This window comes from Halichoeres trimaculatus, unplaced genomic scaffold (assembly GCF_033239565.1).
Source record: "Halichoeres trimaculatus isolate MK-OKI-2021-1 unplaced genomic scaffold, fHalTri1.1 fHalTri1_scaffold_23, whole genome shotgun sequence".
Classification (NCBI taxonomy): domain Eukaryota; kingdom Metazoa; phylum Chordata; class Actinopteri; order Labriformes; family Labridae; genus Halichoeres; species Halichoeres trimaculatus.
The window spans coordinates 547,501-572,245 of record NW_027437201.1 but is presented as its reverse complement, the minus strand read 5'-3'; the positions used below and the strand labels follow the sequence as shown (position 1 = coordinate 572,245).

The 24,745-nt window shown below is 44.4% G+C and overlaps 1 protein-coding gene across 22 annotated transcripts in view; it reads left to right on the top strand.

Annotated features, from left to right (window-relative positions):
• Window positions 1-2,633: 2,633 nt before the first annotated feature.
• The window catches only part of ryr2a (ryanodine receptor 2a (cardiac)), a 224,953-nt gene continuing 202,841 nt past the window's right edge, over window positions 2,634-24,745 (top strand). For all 22 annotated transcript variants that reach the window (XM_074664020.1, XM_074664015.1, XM_074664009.1 and 19 more), the window contains exon 1: window positions 2,634-2,749. In XM_074664020.1, coding sequence (XP_074520121.1) covers window positions 2,702-2,749 — 48 coding nt within the window. In that variant the 5' untranslated portion in view covers window positions 2,634-2,701. The remainder of the gene's footprint in view (window positions 2,750-24,745) is intronic.

The following is a 24,745-nucleotide window of genomic DNA, read 5'->3' as shown; positions in this document are numbered from 1 at the left end:
AAATAAAAGATTTTAGAGTTCCCTGTTTGTTCTCTCAGTGTCTCTGACTGTCATGTCCCCTGTCTGTCCTCACTGAGGATTTCAGCTGAAGTTCAAGGTCTTCTTTGTGCCGCTTTTAATTTCATGAGGCTCTCCATGTCTCCAACCAGGGTCAGGACTACAGGCAGGTCAGTTTATCAGCTGGACCCTTAAGGCCCATTAATACTCAATGTTACATACGGATACAGACGGAGCCTTCTGTTAGTTCTCTGCATTGATTTCGTCCGTATTTCTGCATGTTTACTTGAAGCTTGTGGATATGGACCAAACGGAGCAGTACCACTGGAAACTGTGGGGACATTGTTGCTGATACTAAGCTTTAGTGAGACACGAAGAAGAAATTACAATGGCATAACTTTTGAAATATATTTAACTGCCTCACGACTCCTGCTGCCCATAGACTGTAAACAGAAATGGACGTCATCTTGCTCAGCTTGAAGTGAGGTCCCCACAAAAACTGCTCCCCCTGGTGACTAGCTGCAGAATAGGTAAAAAAAAAAAATCCAGATGGGCTGTGGTCAAACTTTAAAGAATTAAAACTCCTAGTGGAAAAGTTTCTCACTTCTGATTGCTGGGGTGATTTAAAGAAACCATGTGGTTGCCTTGTATTCAAGTTCTCTTTTTCCTGAAGAGTTCATTTTTTTTAGTTATAAGAGGTTAAAAAAAAAGTTTTTTAAAAAAAAAAGAAAGTGTATAGAAAGTGCAAAAAGTTCCATAAGAAAATACATGATGACAGCTTGTCCATCATTCACCAGTTCAGCCAGTCTCCACCTCCACAGGGTCCAGGACTGAGCTTCTTCAGCAGTCTGTTCAGTCTCTGTCTCCTGGATCCTGTCTGCTCACAGCAGGTGAAGTTCTTCCAATGTGACGTTGGTGTCTGATGTTAGCTCTGTTAACCATGTCTGTGAATAGCATGATGCTACTCTGCCCTCTGGTATTCCCCCTGTTGCTGGGTTAGCACAGCTAGCTCGTCCATCTTATTGGAGATAGATCTTATGTTCCCAATAACGATGGATGGAAGGACAGGTCCATGTCGTCACTTCTTAGCACACACCTGAGAACCAGCACATCGTCCTCATCTCCTTCTCCTCACCTTATGGGAAGACATCAGGCCTTACACCAGTTAGCATTGACATGCTGCTAACAGCTGACTTCACATGTAAACAATGTGGCCATGGTTACATGTAGGATCTCCAGACAAACACAGGAGAAAAAGTAGTAAAATTGTCACTGAAGCCACAAAAAGCTTGGTGTCCATGACCAACAAATGAACCATACTAAGTAATAATCCACTCCAAATACAAAGATAACGAAAAAGAGATGAAAAAGTTACAAGAAACAGGCAAAGAAGAGAGAGCTTGCTGCAAAAGGCAGCCATAGCCGACAGGGCGGCGCCTAGCAACCTTGGCCTTTATACTACAAAGCCATGCTGTACTCCTGCAGAATCTATTCTATTGGAAAAATAATATATGAGGCAATAATAATACAATATAGTAAATGGGGAGACCGGGTATAGTCATAACACTTTTTGTTTTGGCGTCTCCAACTCCTTAAAATTTTGAGTCACAGATTTCAAACTATAATGCGAAGTTTACACATTTGTTTACTACAAATGGCACCAATTCAAACCCCTCTGCAAGAAAATCACAGACTAGGTGATGTCAAATACATGGTCATCCTTTGTTACACCCACCCACTATCGGGGTAAGTTGTAACACATACTGGGGTAAGTTGTAACAATTAAACAAAAAGAGCAAAAAACAGAGATCACACCCCTCAAAAAGAGGTTCATTGATCTGTCTGTGACTGACCATAACTCACTTCCTGTTTGACTCAAGAGTTCATCCTTAACAGTATGTATGCTCAAACACTACAGTGTATCTGTGTAAAGAACACATAGGCCCAACAAAAGCATTGTGTGTGTGTGTGTTTTAATCAAAGTCAAAAATGGTTGTTGGTAACCCTGGAGTGGTAGTTTGTTTTTATTTTTTTAGGTGCAACATTTTCTCCTGCACCTCAAAAAACATGGCAGATCCCATGTGCCTGCGTGACTGATCTAACTGACTTGTCGTTCTTTGTGACTTCATCAGATGCTTTATAAAAAACATCTGCAGGCACACCTCGGTCAGTCTTTCTTTTCCACTGCCTAGGCGTTATGTAACATTTTTCAGATGTATCAGTTTTTATCTCTGCAGAATCTGCATGCACCTGTTTCCAGTCCTGAAAATCAACATTGGGGGATCAGGGTGGAAGTGGGTAAATATTGAAATGATCACATACTGTAACTCCTATCTTATCCCTGATTGGTAGAATTAGCGGTGTTACAACTCGGTACCCAGTCTCACCAATATAAATATATCAGCAGAGGAGTTCTTCGATATAACGTCTTCCACTCCATGATTTGAGCTTCCAAAACATTCCGCCTTTCTCCCTCTCTCTCTCTCTCTCTCTCTCTCTCACACACACACACACACACACACACACACACACACACACACACACACACACACACACCTGTGCAGCTCCTCCCTCGGTGATCGAGCACCATCCAATGGGAGAGGAGGTCCACTGCGCGTCTGTTTGCTGCTGAGACACACATACACACACGCCGCCCGCTCTGTGCACACACAGACACAGCGCGAGCCTCCGAGAGACTGCCGACATGTCTGACGGAGGAGAAGGAGAGGACGAGATCCAGTTCCTGCGGACTGTAAGTCTCCTTCAGCTGTGTGTGTGTGTGTGTGTGTGTGTGTGTGTGTGTGTGTGTTTGTGTGTGTGTGTGTGTGTGTGTGTGTGTGTGTGTGTGTGTGTGTGTGTGTGTGTGTGTGTGTGTGTGTGCGGGGGCTGCGGGGCACTGCGGCTTTCTGCTCCGTGTCCGTGTGTGGGCAGGCAGGGAGTTTACCGCATTAAGGCTGACAGCTCCTCCTCACTGTCCGCATCCTGCAGAGGATGGAGGACGTGCTGTCAGGGTGACGGAGCAGAGTCCAGTCGCATGCACGTGTGTGTTCGGCGTGCGCGCATTTTATTGCGGGCGCAGTGCGGTGCTCGGTGTCTGCGAATTCTGCATCTGCTGCACTTTAGCTCTGAGACGGTGCTGTGCGCGCGCACGCACGCGCGCGCGTGTGAGTAATGAAGTGAGAGCTGTTTGAACATGAGAGGAGGAGCTGTGGGCTCAAAGTCACGCGTGGAGAATTTCACAATAAAGGACTGTGTTTTGTTTAAGTAAAGCAGACACTGATAAAATATCTATATTGATGCGCGCGCGTGCGAGATCGTGTGCTTGGTATGTGGTTGTGTGTGACAGAGCAGCAGGTTGGTACAGAGCTTTGCAGGGATGTTAAGACTTAAACATGTTAAACGTGCCGGTGTGTGCGTGTGCTTTAGCGCGCGTGTGTCTTTGGATAGATGAATCTGTGTAATGTGTGTTCTCTAAAGCGGTTCTCTCAGAGATAGAAGGATGCAGCTTCTTGTTTCGTTCTGTAGCTCTGATGATTATGATCATCTCTGTGCGTGCACGCACACACACACATACACACATACACACACACACACACACACACACACACACACACACACACACACACACACACACACACACACACACACACACACAAACTGTGTTGCCAGTGTTGATCACTCTTAATCACTCTTAGAGAGTCAGATGGACACAGCCTCAGATATGAAGGCTTGATCCTGACCACAACCAAAAGTTTGTCTTTTAATGATTCAAACCACAGACAGGGTCAGGGACTCATTTCATCCAAGTTTATTGACTAACAAGGTCCAGGTCCAGACTGCACTTCACTCAGATGAGGCTGAAGAATCAGGTCTCAAACTGTGTGAAGGTTTTGAGGATTCATTAGTATCTGCATTTTGGTATTTCACAGTGTGAGGTGAGGACAGTCAGTTTACTGTTGTATTATGGGTAACAGACTGGTTCCACCCTGCAGGTTCATCTTGTGAGCATTGGGCAGAGAGATCAGCCGGTTCATCAGCTAATAAATGACTCAATCTGACCAAGCTCTGATCTATCAGGCTACACACATGCTGTCTGAAGGCTGATTTATGCTTGACGCGTCTCGGGGTCCGCGCAGGCGGGTCGGTTCAGTACAGTTTGGGACGGTTTGGTACAGTTAAGCCTGTTCCCGTTTGCGTTTCCACAGCAAACTGTGCCCTCTCGTGGTGGGCGGTGTGCAAGCCGGATGCCGGAAGCCGCGGCTGTTAAACAATAGCATGACGCCGTAGCAGCTTACCCCACTATTAAATCCAACAAAGAAGAAAAAGGTGACACATTAAACAAAGAGCATAGATGAAAGACATGCAGCATGTCCTCCTCTCTGTGATTGGCACATAGCTCTCTGTTACAAAGCGCAATCAAGCTTTGTTTCAGAGAAGACTGTGTGCCGCCAGGAGAAATGCAGCCCCTGTCAGGGTAAGTGACGATTATTTTGACCAATCAATGGTCTGCAGTGTGTTGCTCCACCTTCTTAGAGAGGATCGGTTCAGTCTGGCACCCATACGAAAGGGTCCCAAAAAAGTAGGTCTACTCGTCTCGGTTTTCAGGGATCTGTCCCGGGATGAGTCAGTGGAAACGCTGCAATAAGCGCGCCATACCGAGACGAACCAAACTGGTCTGCTTGGTGGAAACGCGGCTTTAGACTCTCATTTATTCTGGTAGATGTACTTTTGTGATACACTGCCCCCTGCAGTTTGAGAATGGACATCAACGGACGCCTAGCAGGGTGTTAAAAAGCTTAAAAGCCCCATGTGTTCTCTTGCGCCGATCTCGTGCATCTATATTACGCATGTCACACTCATGCAGAAAACGTAACACAGCCTCAAAGGCCTTTGCACACTGAGTCTGTTTTTTTCGTCCAAAACATGTGAACAAATAAATTTGATACCGTGTTATGTCAATCATGCTTGCACACTTGATCCAAAAGTTTCGTCCTTCATTATTTTTTTTTCGGAACACGATTGATTTTTTTTGCAATTTTTTGCATCTGCCCAGCTCATTTTCTGGGTAGTTTGACCATTCAGAGACGCCGTAGGCTACTTGCAACATCACATTTTCACATTTTCTGACATATTTTCTCTACACATTTTGGGCGATGTTTTGATGATGAATAAAGACGTGTGTGTGTGTGTGTGTGTGTGTGTGTGTGTGTGTGTGTGTGTGTGTGTGTGTGTGTGTGTGCAACAGTGTGTCTGTGTGCAACAGTGTGTCTGTGTGCAACAGTGTGTCTGTGTGCCTGTGTGTGTGCACTAACAGCTGCTGCTCATATCAATTGCTTGATGATTCCATTTTTGTCGATGTTTAAATGATATAGACTTGTGTACATGTGTGTGACGGTATGTCTGTGTGCCTGCACCTGTGTGTGTGTGTGCGAGCCCCAGCGCATACCAAGGGGCAACATCCAGTTAGTAAAAATGAAGCCTATGCTGAAGTGCTAAAAGTTGCTGTTCATTGAGAATCCTCTTGAAGCTGGCTGCAGAAAGACTGGAAGTCACATGAACACCCAGCCATAAAACTACTTTTACAGCATTAAAAACATATTTACAGCCTGGTTCAAAAAATGACTAGGGTCTAAAACGCTGATTTAACTAGCGGGGCTGGGTGATTATGGTAAAATTAAGAATCTTGATTATTTTAAGTGATATTGAAATCACAATTAATATACACAATTATTCATTTATTCAAAAACTTCAGTACTGATTTAAACACAACTTTTAAGAACCAGCAAGTGGCACATACAGTATTATTGATACACATAAGTCACACACACTCGCTGTGGCTGCACATGAAACACAGAAGAGCTATGAAGCACAGGAACTTGCATACATCTACACTGTGTGGTATTTTATTTGTTTTTCTTCGATTATATTGTTTTTATGATTGTCAGATGGCAAAATTGAAATCACGATTAAAATCCGATTAATTGTCCAGCCCTAGTACACATTGTACGGTGAGTGATTTTTTTTCTATCTCTGAGGATTAGAAGTTATAAGGATCATTTAATTTTCCAATCAGAAGCACAGCTCAGGTCACGTGACCGGTGGGCGCCCTGTAGCTGCTTGAAGAAAAACTCACAGCCGGCGTCATAGCAAATGTGGCTGCGTCCACAGATTGCCTTCTTTTCAAGGTTTCTGGAACAGACGGGTGACGTCACTGAGGTTACGCCCATGTTTTATACAGCCTATGGCGCATACTTCAAACAAACTGACAGTTCCTGCTCAGGATCAACTGCTTGACCACTGCTTGATAATTCCATTTTTCTCCTATTGGGGATTTTCTCAAATAATACAAATTAAGCACCTCAAAGACAGTGTGCAAAATGTCTGTGCCTGATGTTTTTTTCGGATTACAAATCGAAAAAAATGAATAAAAAATTGGACTCGGTGTGCAAAGACCTCAAATGCGTGTGTGTGTGTGTGTGTGTGTGTGTGTGTGTGTGTGTGTGTGTGTGTGTGTGTGTGCGTGCATGTGTGTGTGCGTGTGAAACCTTAATTCACTGCAGAAACAGAAATTCGTAGGATTGTTGAGAAAAAGAAAGTAACCCAGTTGTTTCTGATCATAGGTCAGATAAATCTCAGATAATCTGTTAAAGGCGAATAATAAAGAAACCCAACAAATATTTACTTTGTAGTAAATAATGAAGATTATCTGGTTTGTACCAGATAATTTTCCTCATCTTTATCATTCTTAGTTTCAGTAATGAGGCTGTGTTTTGGCTCTGATGTGGCCCTGTGATGGCTCTGATGTGTCTCTGTGATGGCTCTGTGTTGGCTCTGTGATGGCTCTGATGTGGCTCTGTGATGGCTCTGATGTGTCTCTGTGATGGCTCTGTGATGGCTCTGTGATGGCTCTGTGATGGCTCTGATGTGGCTCTGTGATGGCTCTGATGTGGCCCTGTGATGGCTCTGATGTGTCTCTGTGATGGCTCTGTGATGGCTCTGATGTGGCTCTGATGTGGCTCTGTGATGGCTCTGATGTGGCTCTGTGATGGCTCAGTGATGGCTCTGTGATGGCACTGCACTGGATGCCACTTTCCCAATCATTTACTACTACACAAGCTTGAAATGTAAACATATGTCAGTCAGGAGGACCACTTTGTCAAAATAATCTTTATTAACTTGCACAGTTTTCTTTGGCGGTATGGTTCTGTTCTGGGACTCCCTGCTCTTCCACGCGCTTGCATGGAAAGCCTGAGGCAGAAAGAGCACACCTTCCTGCCCATCATGAGCCTTCATGAACGGCATAAGCAGGGAGCACAGCAACAAAAATAAAAACCCCGACAGAGCAGAGCAATTGACATAAATACATTGACAGGAGGAGGTGGGTTGCAAAATGCTATCAGAGGAAGCAGGAAGGAGGTTGGGCTAGAGCTGTTTAAATAGCCTGCTCTCAATGCAATTTTCCAATAGGAGGCGGACAAGGAAAAGTTAATCTAGCAGGCAGTGAACTTCATAATTCTATATGACACAATACATCCTTTCTATAAGGACACCAACAGACAGGAGAAGGCATGGACTGAAGGTGCTGAAGTTTTGGGAGGGCCAGATGTGTTTGACATACTCATGAATTACCATGAAAGTACGTTGTCGTGTGGGATTCCTGCAGAAACGTGGTTGTCCTGTGATCTTGTGATCTCGGGTATCCAGATGCTAGGATGCTGCCCTACACTGCGCTACGCTGCACTCGAGAGACGCATCGGGTGTGAATTGGAACGCGCCCAAAATCCACAGAACTGCACTGCGCGGCGCTGAGGCTGTATGTATGAGTTAGGGGTAATGCTGATACTGGGTTCAGACGTTCGGCTTGACCACAAGACCGTCATGGAGGCACACATTTCCACCAATAATGTCGCTTTTGTGTCTTGCTCATGTGTCTTCACAGCCTGGTTGCATTTGGCCATGTGCTTCAGTTTTGGGTGGTGGAACATGTTTGTGATGTTGCCACCCTTTACAGTAATAGTTCTGCACATTTTGCATTCAATGTGTTATGCTTCCTGTCTGATCTTTGGTCAGCCAAACCGCCTCCACATCACTGAGGTAGCTCCTCTTTTAGCCCCTAAATCCTTGTGTGAAGACGGAGTTGATGCTGCCATGCTACTTTCACTCTTGGCCATCATTGTTTTGTACACAGCAGGAAGGGTCATAAGTCGATGCACTGTAAATGTCACAATGTCTGTGTGTCTGTGTGGTCCTTCTGGTTATCCTGATGGTTTGTCCTTCTCAGGATGGACATAGAAAATGAAACAGATTTTAAAGAGACAAGAGGAGCTGAGCCCCTGCTGCTTTCAGGAATCAGGTTACTGCAGAGAGTAATCTCATTTAGTGTGTGTGTGTGTGTGTGTGTGTGTGTGTGTGTGTGTGTGTGTGTGTGTGTGTGTGTGTGTGTGTGTGTGTGTGTGTGCAAACTGTGGCTGTGTGCTGATATGTCAGGAGGGGACTTTGCAGAGATGTTTGTGAGACCATAAAACTCTGTGTGCTCATTCTGCCACTGCAACAGTGTCCTGGTTCATCAGAGAGCTCCATGTAAGGACTCCAGCATGGCACTTTAGTACACACACTGCTGACCCAGCACACACATTGACACAACGATACACACAACAACACACACTTACTGTACACAGTTAACAGAGTTATACCCCAGAGGCTCAAGGAAAAGGATCTGTGCTGGTTGAATAAGAACAGAGCAAGGAGGAGTAAGATGAGACATTCAGAGTGAACTATAACGAAAAACAACCATCACACGGCTCAGAGTGTGTCAACAAGGAGGACAAACTCCACACAAAAAAACACAGGCCTGACACTTTAAGCCCACCCTGTAGCCCAATGAATTGCAGTGAGTGTCTGAGTGTCCACTAGACTCTGTGTCCAGCAGTGAGTCAGTCCCCGAAAGATCCATGTTAAGTCCCTCAGTCAGTCCCTGTGGAACTCCATGTTGAAACAAGCTGCAGTTCCCTGAGTGTCCACTTAAGGTTGTGTCCAGCAGTGAGTCAGTCCCTGTAGAACTCCATGTTGAAACAAGCTGCAGTTCCCTGAGTGTCCACTTAAGGTTGTGTCCAGCAGTGAGTCAGTCCCTGTAGAACTCCATGTTGAAACAAGCTGCAGTTCCCTGAGTGTCCACTTAAGGTTGTGTCCAGCAGTAAGTCAATCCTCATAGAACCCCATGCTAAAATACACTGCAGTTCCCTAAGTGTCCTTTTAAGGTTGTGTCCAACAGTGAGTCAGTCCCCACAGAACTCCATGTTGAAATAAACTGCAGTTCCCTGAGTGTCGACTAGACTTTGTGTCCAGCAGTGAGAGTCCCTATAGAGCTCAATGTTAAAATAGACTGCAGTTCCCTGAGTGTCCACTAGACCCTGTGTCCAGCAGTGAGTCAGTCCCAATAGAGCTCCATGTAAAAAAAAATGCAGTTTCCTGAGTGTCCACTATAGTCTCACTTTAAGTAAAATGTTCCTTTAAAATCGCAGGTAAGAGGGAGTCCCATTAGGGGGAGTGATGGTGGAAAAAGCAATACCATTCCATTAGGTGAGTGCTATCCCCCGCACCCCCTTCATGAAAGTTTAATAACTTTCTATGCTCTTATGAAGGTTGTCCTCTCTGAGCACTCAACACCCAGAGCATCCATCAACGTGTGTGTGTGTGTGTGTTTGTTTGTGCGTCTTTGTGTGTGTGTGTGTGTGTGTGTGTGTGTGTGTGTGTGTGTGTGTGTGTGTGTGTGTGTGTGTGTGTGTGTGTGTGTGTGTGTGTGATTTGGTGTGTGTGAATGTGTGTGGGTGTGTGTTGGAGCTCTTTCTCTTCTCTTCTTTGAAATGTAAAAATTTGGTAAGGCCAAAGGTCAAACTTAAAGGTTGATGATGTTTTGATCAGACTGAAATCAGAGACATTATTACTCCTTCAACACTCTGATAGTACTAACGCCACATATTAGACCACACTCTCTCTCTCAACCACCACACACACACACACACACACACACACACACACACAAACGCACACACACACACACAGACACACTGCTCTACGCTTGAACTAAAGTATGTGTATGAAGCTGAAACCTCTCAGCAGGAGGTTGATGTTGATGGTTCAGACCCAGAAAGCTGCTTCTGTATTCATGTTTGGAATAAATGTTCAGACCACAGTTACTAAAGGACCTGAACCTTCCTGACAACACACACCCAGACAAAGAGAGGGGCAGCTCAGGTAAAGGGATGACCAAAGGGTCAGGAGTTGAGGGAGAGGGCTGTGTGTGTGTGTGTGTGTGTGTGTGTGTGTGTGTGTGTGTGTGTGTGTGTGTGTGTGTGTGTGTGTGTGTGTGTGTGTGGTGGTTGAGAGAGTGTGTGTGTGTTTCTCTTTAAAGTGCAGCTTGCTTTGATGGTGACCTTTAATGGGTTCAAAGTAGGGCTGCACAATATGGCCAATAAACAATATCGCGATATTGTTTGGCCATGTCATGATACATATTTATCTTGATATTCTGATTTCCACCCAAAATCACTACATGAATGTTTAATTCAGCCCTTTGATGCATCTAACGACACCAGTACAATGATTCAAGCTGACCCTTCAGTTGAATTTATAAAATGTGAATGCAAAAAGGGGATATCACTATAAGGTTAAGTTAAGCAAACCTTTTATTTCAAACTAAAGTTTTTGTTGTTACATATTTTTATTTCCAGTAAAATAATTCATTCAGATCAATTCAATTAGCTGATTATATTATATTATATTATATTATATTATATTATATTATATTATATTATATTATATTATATTATATTATATTATATTATATTATATTATATTATATTATATTATATTATATTATATTATTTTACTTGAAAGTAACATGAACTAAAGTTGGAAATGACTTAATGTTACTTTCATTTCCATAAATCAGCTACCTGATATTGTTGGTCATGCATGCTCATCTTGCTAGTGACTTCTGTCTGTAAACCTGGGGTCTGGTTATTTGGTGTTAGAATCACCTCCTCCATCTGTTTGCCTTGTAGCTTGGAGTTCTCTTTATGGTGTGTTATTACATGTTTGTACAAACTTGTGGTTTTGAAACAGAGCCTTATTTGTTTTCTGAAAACAGCAGCTTACACCATTTTGGTTTTCAGCTGTAAATAATACCTAACTCCTCTCTGCCATGGTGCACAGCTGAGTGCCATGACTGAACAGCAGTAAAGGAAGAGGGGAAGGGCAGAGTGTGTAGAAAAGTGAAAGTGAAAGTAAAGAATATGTGGTGTTTTTTTTCTCGTTGTAGAGAGCTGGGAGAGAATCAGGCAGGGATCATACAGGCAGCAAATAAGAAACTACACTTTGAGAAATGCTAGAAACTTTTTTTCTCTCCTCTCCTAATACAAAAACATGCATGTGCAGGAGAGTTTTTCTTGGTGGGTGGAGGAATTGCAGTGCTCTCTGTGAGAGGAGCACCAGCAGAGCAGCCGAGACAAGCGATACTCTGAAGAGATTTACGTTCCAATGTGTGAAACATTAATGTGATCATTTGTACTCAATGGTTGCGAGATAGTCATTTTATACATCTCATATACAACAACCCGCAATGTATTGTGTACAGGAGGACTTGTGGTGTGATGCTGTGGTCAGGTTGTGTGTGTGGAGGACCAGCAGGGGGGTAAGGTGTGTAAAGTTCTCAGTCTGGCCTCTGACAGGAGCAGCCCTGCAGGTAGAGGTCATCCATCATCCACCAGTTGGTTGTGGTGGTTGTTGTGCTGTCTCCTCCTGCTGGTTTTTGGCCTCCTCAGAGCTCCCTCTGGGCCCTCACAGGGCTTCATCTGGGCCTCCTCAGAGCCTCCTCCAAGCTTTCTCTGGGACTCCTGTAGGCTTCCTTTGGGCCCCCTCTGGACACTCTTTGGGCCTTCTCTGGGCCTACTCTGGGCCTCCCTTGGGTCTCCGCTGGGTTTCCTCTAGGCCTCCTCTGGAACTTCTTTGGGCCTTCTCTGCACCTCCCTTAGGCCTCTGCTGAGGTGTTTAAAACTGTATTTTATCAAGTGTCCACAGGTTGGCTCCAGAATCACCAAAAACTGCATACACACCTTTTCAGGCTGCTGGCCTGAATAGGTGTGTATGCCTAGCCTCTTGACCTAAGGTTTGTTTGACTGGTGGTCGTCTAGTTCAACTCACTTTGAAAACAGAAGCAGACTATGTCCATGTCTCATACACACTGTGTGTTTACCACATTGTAAGAGGAGGAGGCGATGGAGACACCGAGAGAGAGGGAGAGAGGGGGGACACAGCTGCTGACACCAAAATGTTCTCATCCTGAATATCCATTTTTTCATTTAAACCAAGTGTCTCTGCATACATTTCGACAATGAGCTAAACAGCTTCATCACTCCACAGCCTGTCCAACAACCTCAGTCTGACCCACTGTGTTTGTGTGTGTGTGTATGTGTGCGCCTGTTTGTGTGTGTGAGCGTGTGGTTGTAGAGGTGTAAAACAGAGAAAGAGAGATGGTTTACTCCGATCCTCACTGCAGTGCTCTTATGTAATCTGACTGATCACAGAAGAATGTTCCAGAGAGGAGGAGGAGAGGGGAGAGGAGAGAGAAAAAGAGGAGAGACAGGGAGGAGGATGAGGAAAGGAGCAGAGAAGGAGAGGAGGAGAGGAAATGAGGAATGTGGTTCTCTTTGCTGTTCTCTTCCTCCATCTGTCTCACTCAGAGTTACCTGTCTGCCCTACCTGAGCTCACACCTGACACACTTTCCTCTCACGGTCAGCTGACTGAAACGTCCTCTAAAGTGAGCCTGCCTCCCATTCTCCCCCTGCTGCCCTCTGCTTGTGCTCCTTCTAACTTACCTGTGCGTGCTGTCCTGTTTGTGAAACAGGTAAAGTAGGATAAAGTTCACTCAGTGACCTAAGCAGTGGCAGCAGGTGAGTCTCAGGGGGAGAACTGAGCATGCTCAGTGTGAGTAATGAGCAGTGTGCAGAGCTCATCCATCACGGTGTATAAAAAAAGCAAGAACACGATGAGGGTTATGCTGCAGAAGACCGGTCCCTGGGGCGCTGAGTCCTCAGAAAGATACCAAAACTTCAAAAAACTACACTCTAAAGATAGAATCACTCCCTGTGTTTAAAGAGCAGCCCTGCAGAAATGACAGCGCCTACTGCAGTTAGCAGGTCAGGTGTAATTAGTATTTCAGCTGTACTTATCAGGTCAGGAGTAGTAAGAGGTTTAGGTGTAGTTATCAGTTCAACTGTAATTATCAGGTCAGGTGTAGTGAGTAGTTTAGTTGTAGGTAGTAGTTCAGGTGTAGTAGCTGGTTCAGGTGCAGTAAGTGGTTATGGGCTAGATTGCAATTTACATAAAGTCAGTGGTTAATGGTTAGTTAGCAGTTTAGGTAAAGTTATCAGCTCAGGTGTAGTTGGTAGATCAGGTGCACTTGGTGGTTCAGGTGTACTTAGTAGCTCAGGTGTAGATAGTGGTTCAGGTTTAGTATGTGGTTAAGGGTAAGTTTGGTTGTAGTTTGTGGTTAAGGTGTAGTAAGTGGTTGAGGGTCAGTTAATTATGAGTTTAAGTTTGTGGTTCAGGTGTAGTTGTCAGTGAAGCTGTAGTTTTCAGGTCAGGTGAAGTAAGTAGTTCAGGTGATGCTAGATGTTCAAGTGCAGTATGTAGAACAGGTGAAGTAAGTAGTTCAGGTGCAGTAGGTAGATCAAGTTAAGTAGGTTCAGGTGAAGTTAGTAAGTTAGTTTTTAAAGTGTAGTAAGTAAGTTAGGTGAAGTCAATAAGTTTAGATGTAGTAGGTAGATCAGGTGAAGTTAGTGGTTCAGGTGTAGAATGAAGATCAGGTAAGAAAGTAGCTGTGTGTGTGTGTGTGTGTGTGTGTGTGTGTGTGTGTGTGTGTGTGTGTGTGTGTGTGAGTGTGTGTGTGTGTGTGAGAGAGAGAGAGAGAGAGAGAGAGAGAGAGATTGAGGGTCCTCAAGTGTGTTAGGGTGATAGCTAGTACTCCCACCTGTGTGAGCTGAGAGCCAGTGAGAGGCAGAGAGGAGTGTTAGATGATGATAACGGAGATAATAATGGAGTCCTCCTCCTAGCTTCTCTTCTCTCTGTCCTCCTCTTTCTCTCTCTCTCTTTCACATGCACACACGGGATGAGGCTATTTCTATAACATGATGTAACAGGGGTGAGTGTAAGATTACATAAAACAATTATTTATCAGAAACCAGATACAGTGTTTTGATACCCCCCCCCCCCCCCCCTTTGGTAAGCAGCTGCTTATGTGTGTTTGGCTTTGCTAGCCTGGTCCTCTGCTTCATTCCTCCCGCAGATCAGATCCTCACTGGGAGCTCCTCTGCTGTAATTACACTCATCAAGTTTTACCAGGAGCTTGTTTCTGTCTGTGGCTTTCTGTAAATGCCGGTGTCAGTGACTGTGTCTGGCTGTGACTATCTGGGATTCTCTGTGTCTGTCTGTGATTAGCTGTGACCGTCTGTGTCTCTGTCTGGCTGTGAATATCTGGGACTGTCTGTCTAACATTATGCAGGGTATTACTCAATGCAGGGTGTTAAACCAATGCAGGGTATTACTCAATGCAGGGTGTTCAACCAATGCAGGGTATTACTCAATGCAGGGTGTTAAACCAATGCAGGGTATTACTCAATGCAGGGTGTTAAACCAATGCAGGGTATTACTCAATGCGGGGTGTTAAACCAATGCAGGGTGTTAAACCAATGCAGGGTGTTAAACCAATGCAGGGTGTTGATCTGATGAAGGCTGCAGGTCTTGACCTAATGAAAGATGCTGGATGTTGAATTGTTAAAAGACTCCGGTTGTTGACCTAATGAAGGATTCAGGGTGTTGACATGGTTAGCATGCAGGGTTTTAACTTGATCAGGATGCAGGGTGATTACCTGGTGAAGGATGCAGGGTGATGACCTGATGCAGGAAGTTAACACTACTAATTTTATTTATAATCCTCGATATCTTATCGTTGCAAAAGCTCATAAATTCTTCACTGCTAAGTGATGGAGGTATGCATGGCTCAGTAGAGCCCAGGTTTATTTTTATTCAGTGGAGCCCAGGGTTGTTTTTATTCTCTTCCACTAGAGACGAGTAATAACTAGCACACGCAAGCTGCAAAGCCTTTCTATATTAATTCAGACTATTTTTCCATCGTGAGCATGACTTATTTGTTTGAGCGACATGGTCTTTCTAATTTCCCTGATTTTTGTTTGTGTTCACGAGTTTGAGCACTGTACCACGGAGCTGAACTCTGTCGCAAGAACAAGATACAAGGTGTGGTTAAAGGGATGAGTAGGACTGTGGGAGGAAGCCAGAGTACCCAGAGAGAACCCACGCCAACTCCACACAGAAAGGCCCACCGGCCAAGCTGGGAATCGAACTGGTGACTGTCTTGCGGTGAGGCTGCAGCGCATACCGTTGTGCCACTGTGCAGCCCATAGTCCCACCAAAGAAGGTTAAAGTCACAGTCCCACTTAAGTAGCTGCCTCTCCTGTCTATCTTGCACTTAACTTTTAGCTTAGCATCAGCTGACAGGACCTTGGCTGTATGAACATCATCACTACATCACTGTTACATCATCATTAAGCCTTCATGTCATCATCATTTCTCTGAGCCAGACCTCAAACCTCTCTCTCATTTTCTCTCACTCTCTCACTCTTAAAGCGTTTGCTGTTTCTCCCAAATCCTGCTGCAGATTTGGATGGCATACACACACACACACACACACACACACACACACACACACACACACACACACACACACACACACACACACACACACACACACACAACACACACACACGGCAGGCAGGAGAGGTCAGTTGCTCTATTAAACCGGGCCAGAGATACACCACATCACACACACATGTTGTCACATGTCTAATTGAACACCTTGTGTGTAGACCCCCCTCTCTCTCTCCATAAATCATCATTGCAAACTTTCTTTGGAGTCTGTTGATGTGAAATGACAAGCTACAGTCAGTGTGTGTGTGTGTGTGTGTGTGTGTGTGTGTGTGTGTGTGTGTGTGTGTGTGTGTGTGTGTGTGTGTGTGTGTATGTGTGAGAGTGTGCGTGTCCCACCTGACAGTGGTGTATGTGTGTTTGGCTTTAGTTAAATAATCTGTTGTGTAACTCTGCTTTTTGTGTATCCAACCCTTGACTATTCAATCATCTGTGCTTGTAGCTTGTGTGAGTGTTAGCCTGTGTGTGTGTGTTAGCCTGTGTGTGTTAGCCTGTGTGTATGGGTGGGTGTGTGTGTGTGTGAACGTAAGAGTGTGTGTTTGCATGCATTTGTGAGAATGAAACAGAGAAACGGTATGTGTGTGTGTGGAAGAGATATTGTGATTCTGTCGTTTTTTTCCTGTGTGCGCGTGGGAGGAGGGCAGATGCAGCCTGACAGTGTTTTTATCTTGCAGGGAAGACCATACCCACACCAGTGTTAAATGTGACAGCAAATTCAGATTTAGTCTTAGTCTTTGGAATTACACAATATTGGGTTTTAGTCATATTTTAGTCCTCTAAACCTTTTAGTCTTAGTCTGGTTTTAGTCGACCTTTTACCACAAGAGTTTTAGTCTTATTCTAAGTCTTTTATGCTTTTTCTAGATTAAGTCAACCAAATATCAGCAGATTTTAGCCAGATACAATGTAAACAACCTAACTGTTGTGTGAACGTCCTGCAAACTTTACATTTCAGCACACTGGCCTTAGTTGTCCTTCTGTGTAACTGCTGCTGCTGCTGAGGGGCCACAGACGAGCGGTTTACCTGTTCAGATGGTGGTAGCACTGAAAGACATGTGGGATCACTATAAGTATAATATAGCTCCTGTCATTGTCACAGCTTCTGTTTTAATGATTGCAAAGAAGAAAAAACACGAGACAGCTGGTGCGGCTCCAAACTGCGAATGATTCTCATTAATTCACGAACAAGAGGCAGGAGCAGATCTGCCCTACCTCAATGAAATCCATGTGTGTCACTGTTATCTCTGTGTCAATCTAAGCGTCTTTTTGGAAACATACAGCTGTTATCAGTCCTGTGTAGTGAGCCTAGCTACTCGCAATCTGTGCCACAGTGTAACAGTCTTACACGGGAAGTGTCTTTCTGTTGCCATGGTGACAAGGTTTTCCGTTTTTCCGGTGAAGCGAAGAGGGCCTCCCATTCCTGCCGGTCATGTTTGTACCCTCCCCCTTTGATTAAAGTGCCCTCCACAGCCAGAAGTGTGACTTCAGTTGGAGTGACACTCGGTAGTGAAGGGGTAGTGTGTAGGGGGTGGTTTGGGATTGAGTCGATGAGTGTGTGTGAGAGCTTAGAGAGGAAGGAGACACTGCAGGTTAGGCTGTTATGAGCTTTACATTTCATTTTTTCTCTTTTTCTCCAACTTGTTGAATGGCCTGGTCCCGGCCGACCAGTTTAATAAAGTTTTGTATTACAAATCGACGTCATCCTTGCAGCATCAGGACGGAAGTTTTAATATTATTCTCAGATAATTTAGCATTGTGTTATAACAATTCATAAACTTGGACGGTGGTTTGCAAGAAGCGTTGTGGTGTCTCTTGAGCCGCGTTTCCACCAAGCAGTCCGGGTCGGTTCGTCTCGGTACGGTGCGCTTTTAGCGGCGTTTCCACAGACTCATCCCGGGACGGATCCCTAAAAACCGAGACGAGCCGTCCCACTTTTTTGGGACCCTTTCGTATGGGTGCCAGACAGAACCGATCCGCTCTCGGGAGGTGGAGCAACACACTGCAGACGGTTGAATGGTCAAACGAATCGTCACTCACCCCAACAGCGGCTGCATTTCTCCTGGGGGCACACAGACTTCTCTGAAACAAAGCTTGACTGCACTTTGTAACAGAGAGTTTCATGAAAATCACAGAGAGGATGAAATGCTGCATGTCTTCCATCCGTGCTCTTTGTTTACTGTGTCGCGTTTTCTTCTTTGTTGGATTTAATCGCGGGGTAAGCTGCTACGGCGTCGCGCTATTGTTTACCAGCTGTGGCTTCCGGCATCCGGCTTACACGCCGCCCACCACGAGAGGGCACAGTTTGCTGTGGAAACGCAAACGGGATGAGACTTAACTGTCCCAAACCCGTACTGCTTGGTGGAAACGCAGCTTTACATCTTGCCTTACCCATTTCATCCTCTCCACCTGCAGTTTCTTTTTCATTGTGCAGCTCATTTTGGTGAAAAAGTTTCTAAGTTGGTCACATGTGGTGGCTTCAGATGCCTGTCTTCTGATATTTCTTGCCCTTTCAGATAGGGATGTCCCGATATTACATTTTCACTTCTGATACGATACCGATTCTGCAGCATTGAGTATTGGCCGATACCGATATTAATCCGATACGATATCAGCATTAAACATGCATACTTTTATTACTTATTTTGTAGTATGTCTGTCATGTTAGAAAAGGCTTGATTAAGTGATATTATTCAAACAAAGAACAGTAGTCAGAAACAGTAGGTATGAGGAAAAACTGACCCATTTATTATCAACCAATGGGTAACAGAAACTGCTTATATCAGAGTGCTTAGATCTGAGATTTTAGATGCATGTTGACTGTGTTACAATAAATGTTTGTACTAGGGATGCAAAGATCCAACTTTTCTGGTTTCGATACGAATACATAGTGCTGTGCCAGCTCACACAAAAAGTGAGCTAGCTCAAAGTTCAGTTCACGCCAATTAAAATGAACTAGTTCACATTCATAATTCATTTTTGAAAGTTTTGAACTTAGTTCATGGTCAAAAAGTTGAACTAGTTCACATTCATTTTTTGGCAACAAGTTCTTTTTTTCTGTAGAGCCAGCTGTGCTTTAATCCAGTGGTCCACAGCCTTTTAATCACGGCGGACCAGTCAACACTTTACAATTGTAACGCGGCCCGAGGGGTATGAAGTTGCCAGTGTCTTAACGCTCTCTGACGCTTATTGCTTTGGTAACGTTAAAACATGCCTTCAAAATAACATAAACATACACCACAAAATCTAATATAAAGTGCATGAAAAATTTAACCCACCATAACTTGAAATTAGTGGTGCAATGGACCATCATTGATCCGTGATCCGTTCAGATCGACGTAATCGGTTTGGCACACACGTGACCCGCGGATTGATTTCTGAAAAAAGCTGTGTGCTCGTCCGCACACATCTATTGACGATAGTAGAATGGAGGTGTGCAGACATGGCAAGCGGAGGAGAGGAGGAGCTTGAACGCCCCGCGACACACTGGCCATACACACCGTGCCGTGCTGTTACATCAATGTTTTTGTTCAACTACGCCCACTGGTGTTTTTTTTTGTTTTTCTCACCTGTCACCTGTCTGTCAGCACCTGCAGACGATCAGGTTGAGTGTATTTAGGCAAGGCCTCTTAATTAATCACTCTCTCTTCTTCCACCTACACAGCAGCAGCTCAGCAGTGTTTTTCCCCTGGTTTTCAGGTACTTTCGGTTTAACTGCCAATAAACTAAAATCTTAAAACCTTAAACCCCTGTGTTTTCTCCATTATTATGTTTGGTGTTTGAGCCAGCCGTAACATAATAATGGGGGCTCGTCCGGGATGGAAATCGGAGCCGTTGAGATTGTTTTTTACCTGACCCCTAGCCTGTTTAACCTTTAGTTCCCTGGGTTAATGTTGGAGGTCTGATTCATGAGCACTGAGGCAGTGTACTGTTTTGATTCTTCCACATGTTGAGTATGTCAAGTTCAGCGTTTGAGTGCTTTGACGTCGTTACCCTTCTGTGATTCCTCCTGGTTAGTCAGGGAGTTGACCAGCTGGGCTGAATTATTTCGTCCTTCCAACAGCCCACTCATTTGTTATTTTCTTTTTTTATTTTCGAGGTAACTCTGGGTGGAGACCTAGTCTCTGTTGGGGGTGGGCATGTCAGACCTTTTGTTAGCAACTGAAGGTTTGATGTTTTGCCTTCAAAGTTGCCTCGAGCCCGGCATGCCTCAGAAGATAGATAGGTTTAGTTTAAGTAGGCAGGTACCAGGTGGGCTTGCTCTTTTGTTCTAATGCAGCACTCAAGGTCTTGCTTGCTCTACTCTCTAGTGGACGATTCTTTATGTGAAGTGGTTGAGTTTGTGCTGGTGCTCAATTGTTAGAGGCTGTTTAGTGTTTGTGTAAGCCTCGTTTTGTGTGTTGGTTAGATCTCTCCCGAGTTAGTGATTGCCCTAGCTCTGTATTAATACCAAGCAGGTTTCCTTAGGGTTACTTGTGGTATTGTGTGCTGCGTTTGTAGTATGAAAGGTAGTTTCTAGTCTTATTTGTGAGCCGTTTCTCCCAGTTTGGTGTGCTGTCTCTTGGGTACCCCTTCTGTGTGGTAGCTGTGTTCTACCTGTGCCTTAGCCATACTCTTTTGCAGCTGTGCGTACACGTGTTGGTGTCTCTGTGACGACCCTTGTGGTTTTGGGGACGTTTGTCTTTCATTTGTGCTTTTGTGTGTTGCTATCATGGCATTTGAGTTGGACAGGATTGTGAAAGAGCCTGATGCCAGGCAACTTTTAGGTTGCACAAAGAAGGACCTTCGTTCAATAGCAGAACATTATGATTTTGTTATTTCAGGTAATGTAAAAAAAGAGGAACTCCATTCAAAAATTCTTAATGGGTTAATTGAAAAGGGCATTCTGTGTGAAAAAGTCAAACTGTCCCTTGGGGCAACTTATGTTGATTCTGAGGAAGATCAGGAGGAGAAAAGTGATCTGTGTGAGGCTGCAGCACAAGCTACTCCAGCTGAAGCTTCCAGGTTGAAGGAACTTGAATTGAAACTGCAGCTTAAGTGCCTTGAACTAGAGATAGAGGCTAAGGAAAGGGAACAGTTAAGACAGCATGAATTGGAGCGGGAGAAAATTCACCTTGCTCATGAAAGAGAACTTCGGGAGATACAGTTAAGGGCTGATGCAGGTAAACCAGCCCCTTCCAGTCTGTCCAAGTTTGACGTAGGCGGGAATATAAAGTTAGTTCCTCCTTTCAGTGAGAAAGATATTGAGAAGTACTTTTCACATTTTGAGAGAGTGGCGACCACCTTGGAGTGGCCTAAGCACAGCTGGACTCTACTCTTACAGTGTGTTCTTTCTGGTAAAGCTCAAGAAGTGTACTCCTCATTGACTTTGGAGCAGAGCTCAGATTATGAAACTGCTAAAGCTGCCATCTTGCAGTCCTATGAGCTGGTGCCAGAGGCTTATAGACAGCGTTTTCGCAGCTACTCCAAAGGTGAGAAGCAAACCTTTGTGGAGTTTGCTCGAGAGAAGGAAATTTTGTTTGACCGTTGGAGTTCAAAAGTTGTGTTCCAGAGGCTGTTGCAGTCCATTTAAGTGAGCAAAGAGCGAAAAATGTAACTAATGCTGCCCTATTGGCTGACGAGTATGTATTGGCCCACAAAGTTTCATTTAGTGACAAGTTTCATGCTGGAATCAAGTCACATTCTCTTCCTCAGCGTCCTCGCTTAATAAAAAAAGCAGTTAACAGCAACTCTGCACCTGGAAGCAAAACCTCTTGCGTGAAGAGCAACAGCTCAGATAGGGTTTGCTATTACTGCAAAAAGCCAGGACACATGATTGCTGACTGTTCCATTTTGTCGAACAAACAGGAGCCTAACCCAGTGGCTTTAATCAGTTCTGTAACCTGTCAGCTTCCTCTTGTGAACACTGAGCAGGAGCAACCCTGCTCTGATGTGCCTGATTCATCAGGTTTTGAACCATTTATCATTGATGGCTCTGTGGCTCTGTCTGAGTCTGACAATGCCGTTCCAATCCGTATCCTGCGAGATACTGGTGCCTTTAAGTCTATACTTTTACAAGGAGTGTTGCCTTTATCTAAGAAAACTTTCCTTGGTGGTGACGCTTTGATACTAGGTTGTGAAATGTCCTGTCTCAGAGCTCCTCTCCACACAGTATATCTGAAATGTGGTTTGGTCACAGGGCTTGTTCAAGTAGGGTTGCGTCCCCATATTCCAGTTGAAGGTGTCAGTCTTATTTTAGGTAATGACCCAGCTGGCAGAAAGGTATATCCTGTACCAATTGTGACAGATAGCCCAGTAGTCACTGAACCTTCTGCCCACAGCGAATCAACCCCAGAGACCTCTGTCTACCCTGCCTGTGTTGTGACTCGTGCTCAGGCTCGACAGGCTGATTCTGTTAACCTTGCTGACACATTCATGGTTGACCCCGTCGATACAGCTAAACAGGGTTTGGTTGCTAGCGCTGCTGCCGAGAGTGACAGAGAAGAAAACATAGTTAAATTGGCTGCTGCTCCTCAAGTTGCTGAGTTGAGGTTGTGTGATCCTGGTGTAACTTCAGAGAACCCTGTACAGCTGGGTAGACCACAGCTAGTGTCATCACAGATAAATGATCCGTCCCTAGTTAAGTGTTTGGAGGCTGTGAAGACAAAGGATGAGTTGTCATCTGTCCCTGTGGGGTTTTTCATGGAAGGGGAGGTGCTTATGCGTAAGTGGACTGCTGCTGATGATAGTTCTGGCTGTAGCTCCACCTTCCAAGTTGAGGTCCCTGCTGCCTATCGGGAGCAGATACTGAACTTGGCCCATGATAATCCTATGTCTGGTCACCTGGGGATTACAAAAACCATGAGCAAACCACGCTCACTCATGTTAAAACTGAAAGCACATCATTTATCTGACAAAAGCACACACAAGATTTCTTTTTTGTCACAGCTCTAAGCTAAATTCTTGATATTAAGACTTTTATTTCTTTTTAGATCTGGGTGATCTGTAGTCTCTCAGGAGCTTAAAACCATCTGTAAAGAAACTTGTTAATTCATGACCGCATATGAGCACATTTTGATAATATTTAAGCAAAGCACATATACACAAGCTAGATATTCTAACATTGTATATGTCCAGTCGACTCCGTTGTTTTGTTTTGGTTGTCACACAGATAGGATGTCAGAAATGGTAACAGGGTTTTCAGTGCTGTGGTGGACATCTCAGGGTATTCTGCCATGATTTTAATCCAAAAAACCTGCGCAGCTGTTGTCTCGTACATGCTTTTAAGATCGCCGTCATTTGTGATCTCCAGCTGTTGATCTTCTTCTTGCATAGACAGGCTAGATTCACCTGGTTTGTTAGAAAATGAATCCATTCCTTGCCAGTTCTTGGATCCCTTGTGTTTGGGAAGTAGCGTTCGAACTCCTTTAAAAGCTAAGACAGGTTGTCGAGCACACTCTGGCAGGGAGCTGAATGCAGCTTCTTTATCTGCCAACTTGAAGACAGTTGTCATTTTTCCATGAAGTGACAGATTGAGTTCTTTGAGCAGGTTGAATATGTCGCACAGGTAAGCCAGTTTTGTGACCCATTCCCTGTCACCGAAATGTGCTGCCAGCGATGACTTCTTTTCTGAGAGAAATCTTTGCAGCAGCTCCCGAAATTCAAACACTCTAGTTAGCAATTTCCCTCAGGATAACCATAACCATCTTATTTCTGAGTCTAAGAGAAGGCATCTGTGCTGCGCGTCCATCTCCTCACAAAGCAGCCCAAACAGGCCCGAGTTAAGAGCTTGTGTTTTGACGTGGATAATAACTTTAATAACATCATTCAATACGCTGTTCAATTCCGGTGACATTTTCCGACTTGCCAACATTTCCCTAAGAATGATGCAATGCGTAGCTTCACACTCAGGTGCAACCTCCTTAATCCCAGCAGTTAAACCAGGCAGCCATCCGGTCATGGCAGCAGCCCCGTCTGTGCACATGGCGACACAAAAAATCCATTCAGTTTTTCTGATATATAACCATCCACTGACTTGAACAGTTCTGTGGCAGAGGTACTAGTTGGCAACAATTGTGCACATGACATATCCTCATGCACATCCTCTTGATAACGATATAGCACATAAACAAGTAGTATTGCCTTGTTTTCAACATCTGTTGATTAATCAACCTGGAGGGCGTACCACGGTGATCTATTAATCCTCTCTAATAACTGTGTCACAATGTCTTAGGCTATTTCCGCAATGCACCAACTCATTGTGCTAGCCGACAGAGGCACCTGTGCTATCTTCTTAACAGCAGCCTCTCCTAGAGTTCATGGCAAATTTCTTTTGTGGAGGGCAAGATCAATTCTTCACCAATAGTGAATGGCTTTTTAGCTTTAACAATACGGTTAGCCACCAGGTAGGATGCTCTCAGGGCATTTGTATTTACTGATGTGATGGCCCTTAGTAAATTCTTCTGTCCTTCGTGTCCCTGTTTTTTCTTTCAAAATACTCCAGGGGCTTGTCTTTTAATCCAGGGTGTTTTGGTCTCCAAGTGGCGCAACAGTTTTGAAGGCTTCATTCCCTCATTAGAGAGCCGGTCGCCGCATCTAACACAGAGCGGGCTTGGTACATGTGAATCACCGACTGCGATAAATCCATATTTCAAGGACAACTCCTGGTATTGTCTGTTTAAAACGTTCTTCTTGGAAGTCGTAGGCTCTTCTCCTGTCTCTTCATTTTTGCCCCTCGCAAAGAAAGTTTCCAGAGACAGCTATTTTCATTTTGCTAGCTTCAGGTAAAAATTTGGCGCTAAAGTGACAGAGAGAATCCATTCGTTTTTCAAAATAAAAAGTTTTTCAAAATAAAAGATCATTCACACTCAGATAATAACTAAAACTGAAATTATTAATTTTCTTGTACGGCCTGGTACCAATTGATGCATGGCCCGGTACCGGGCACATCACATGAGTCAGAAATATTTCTGACTCATGTGATGTGCATTTT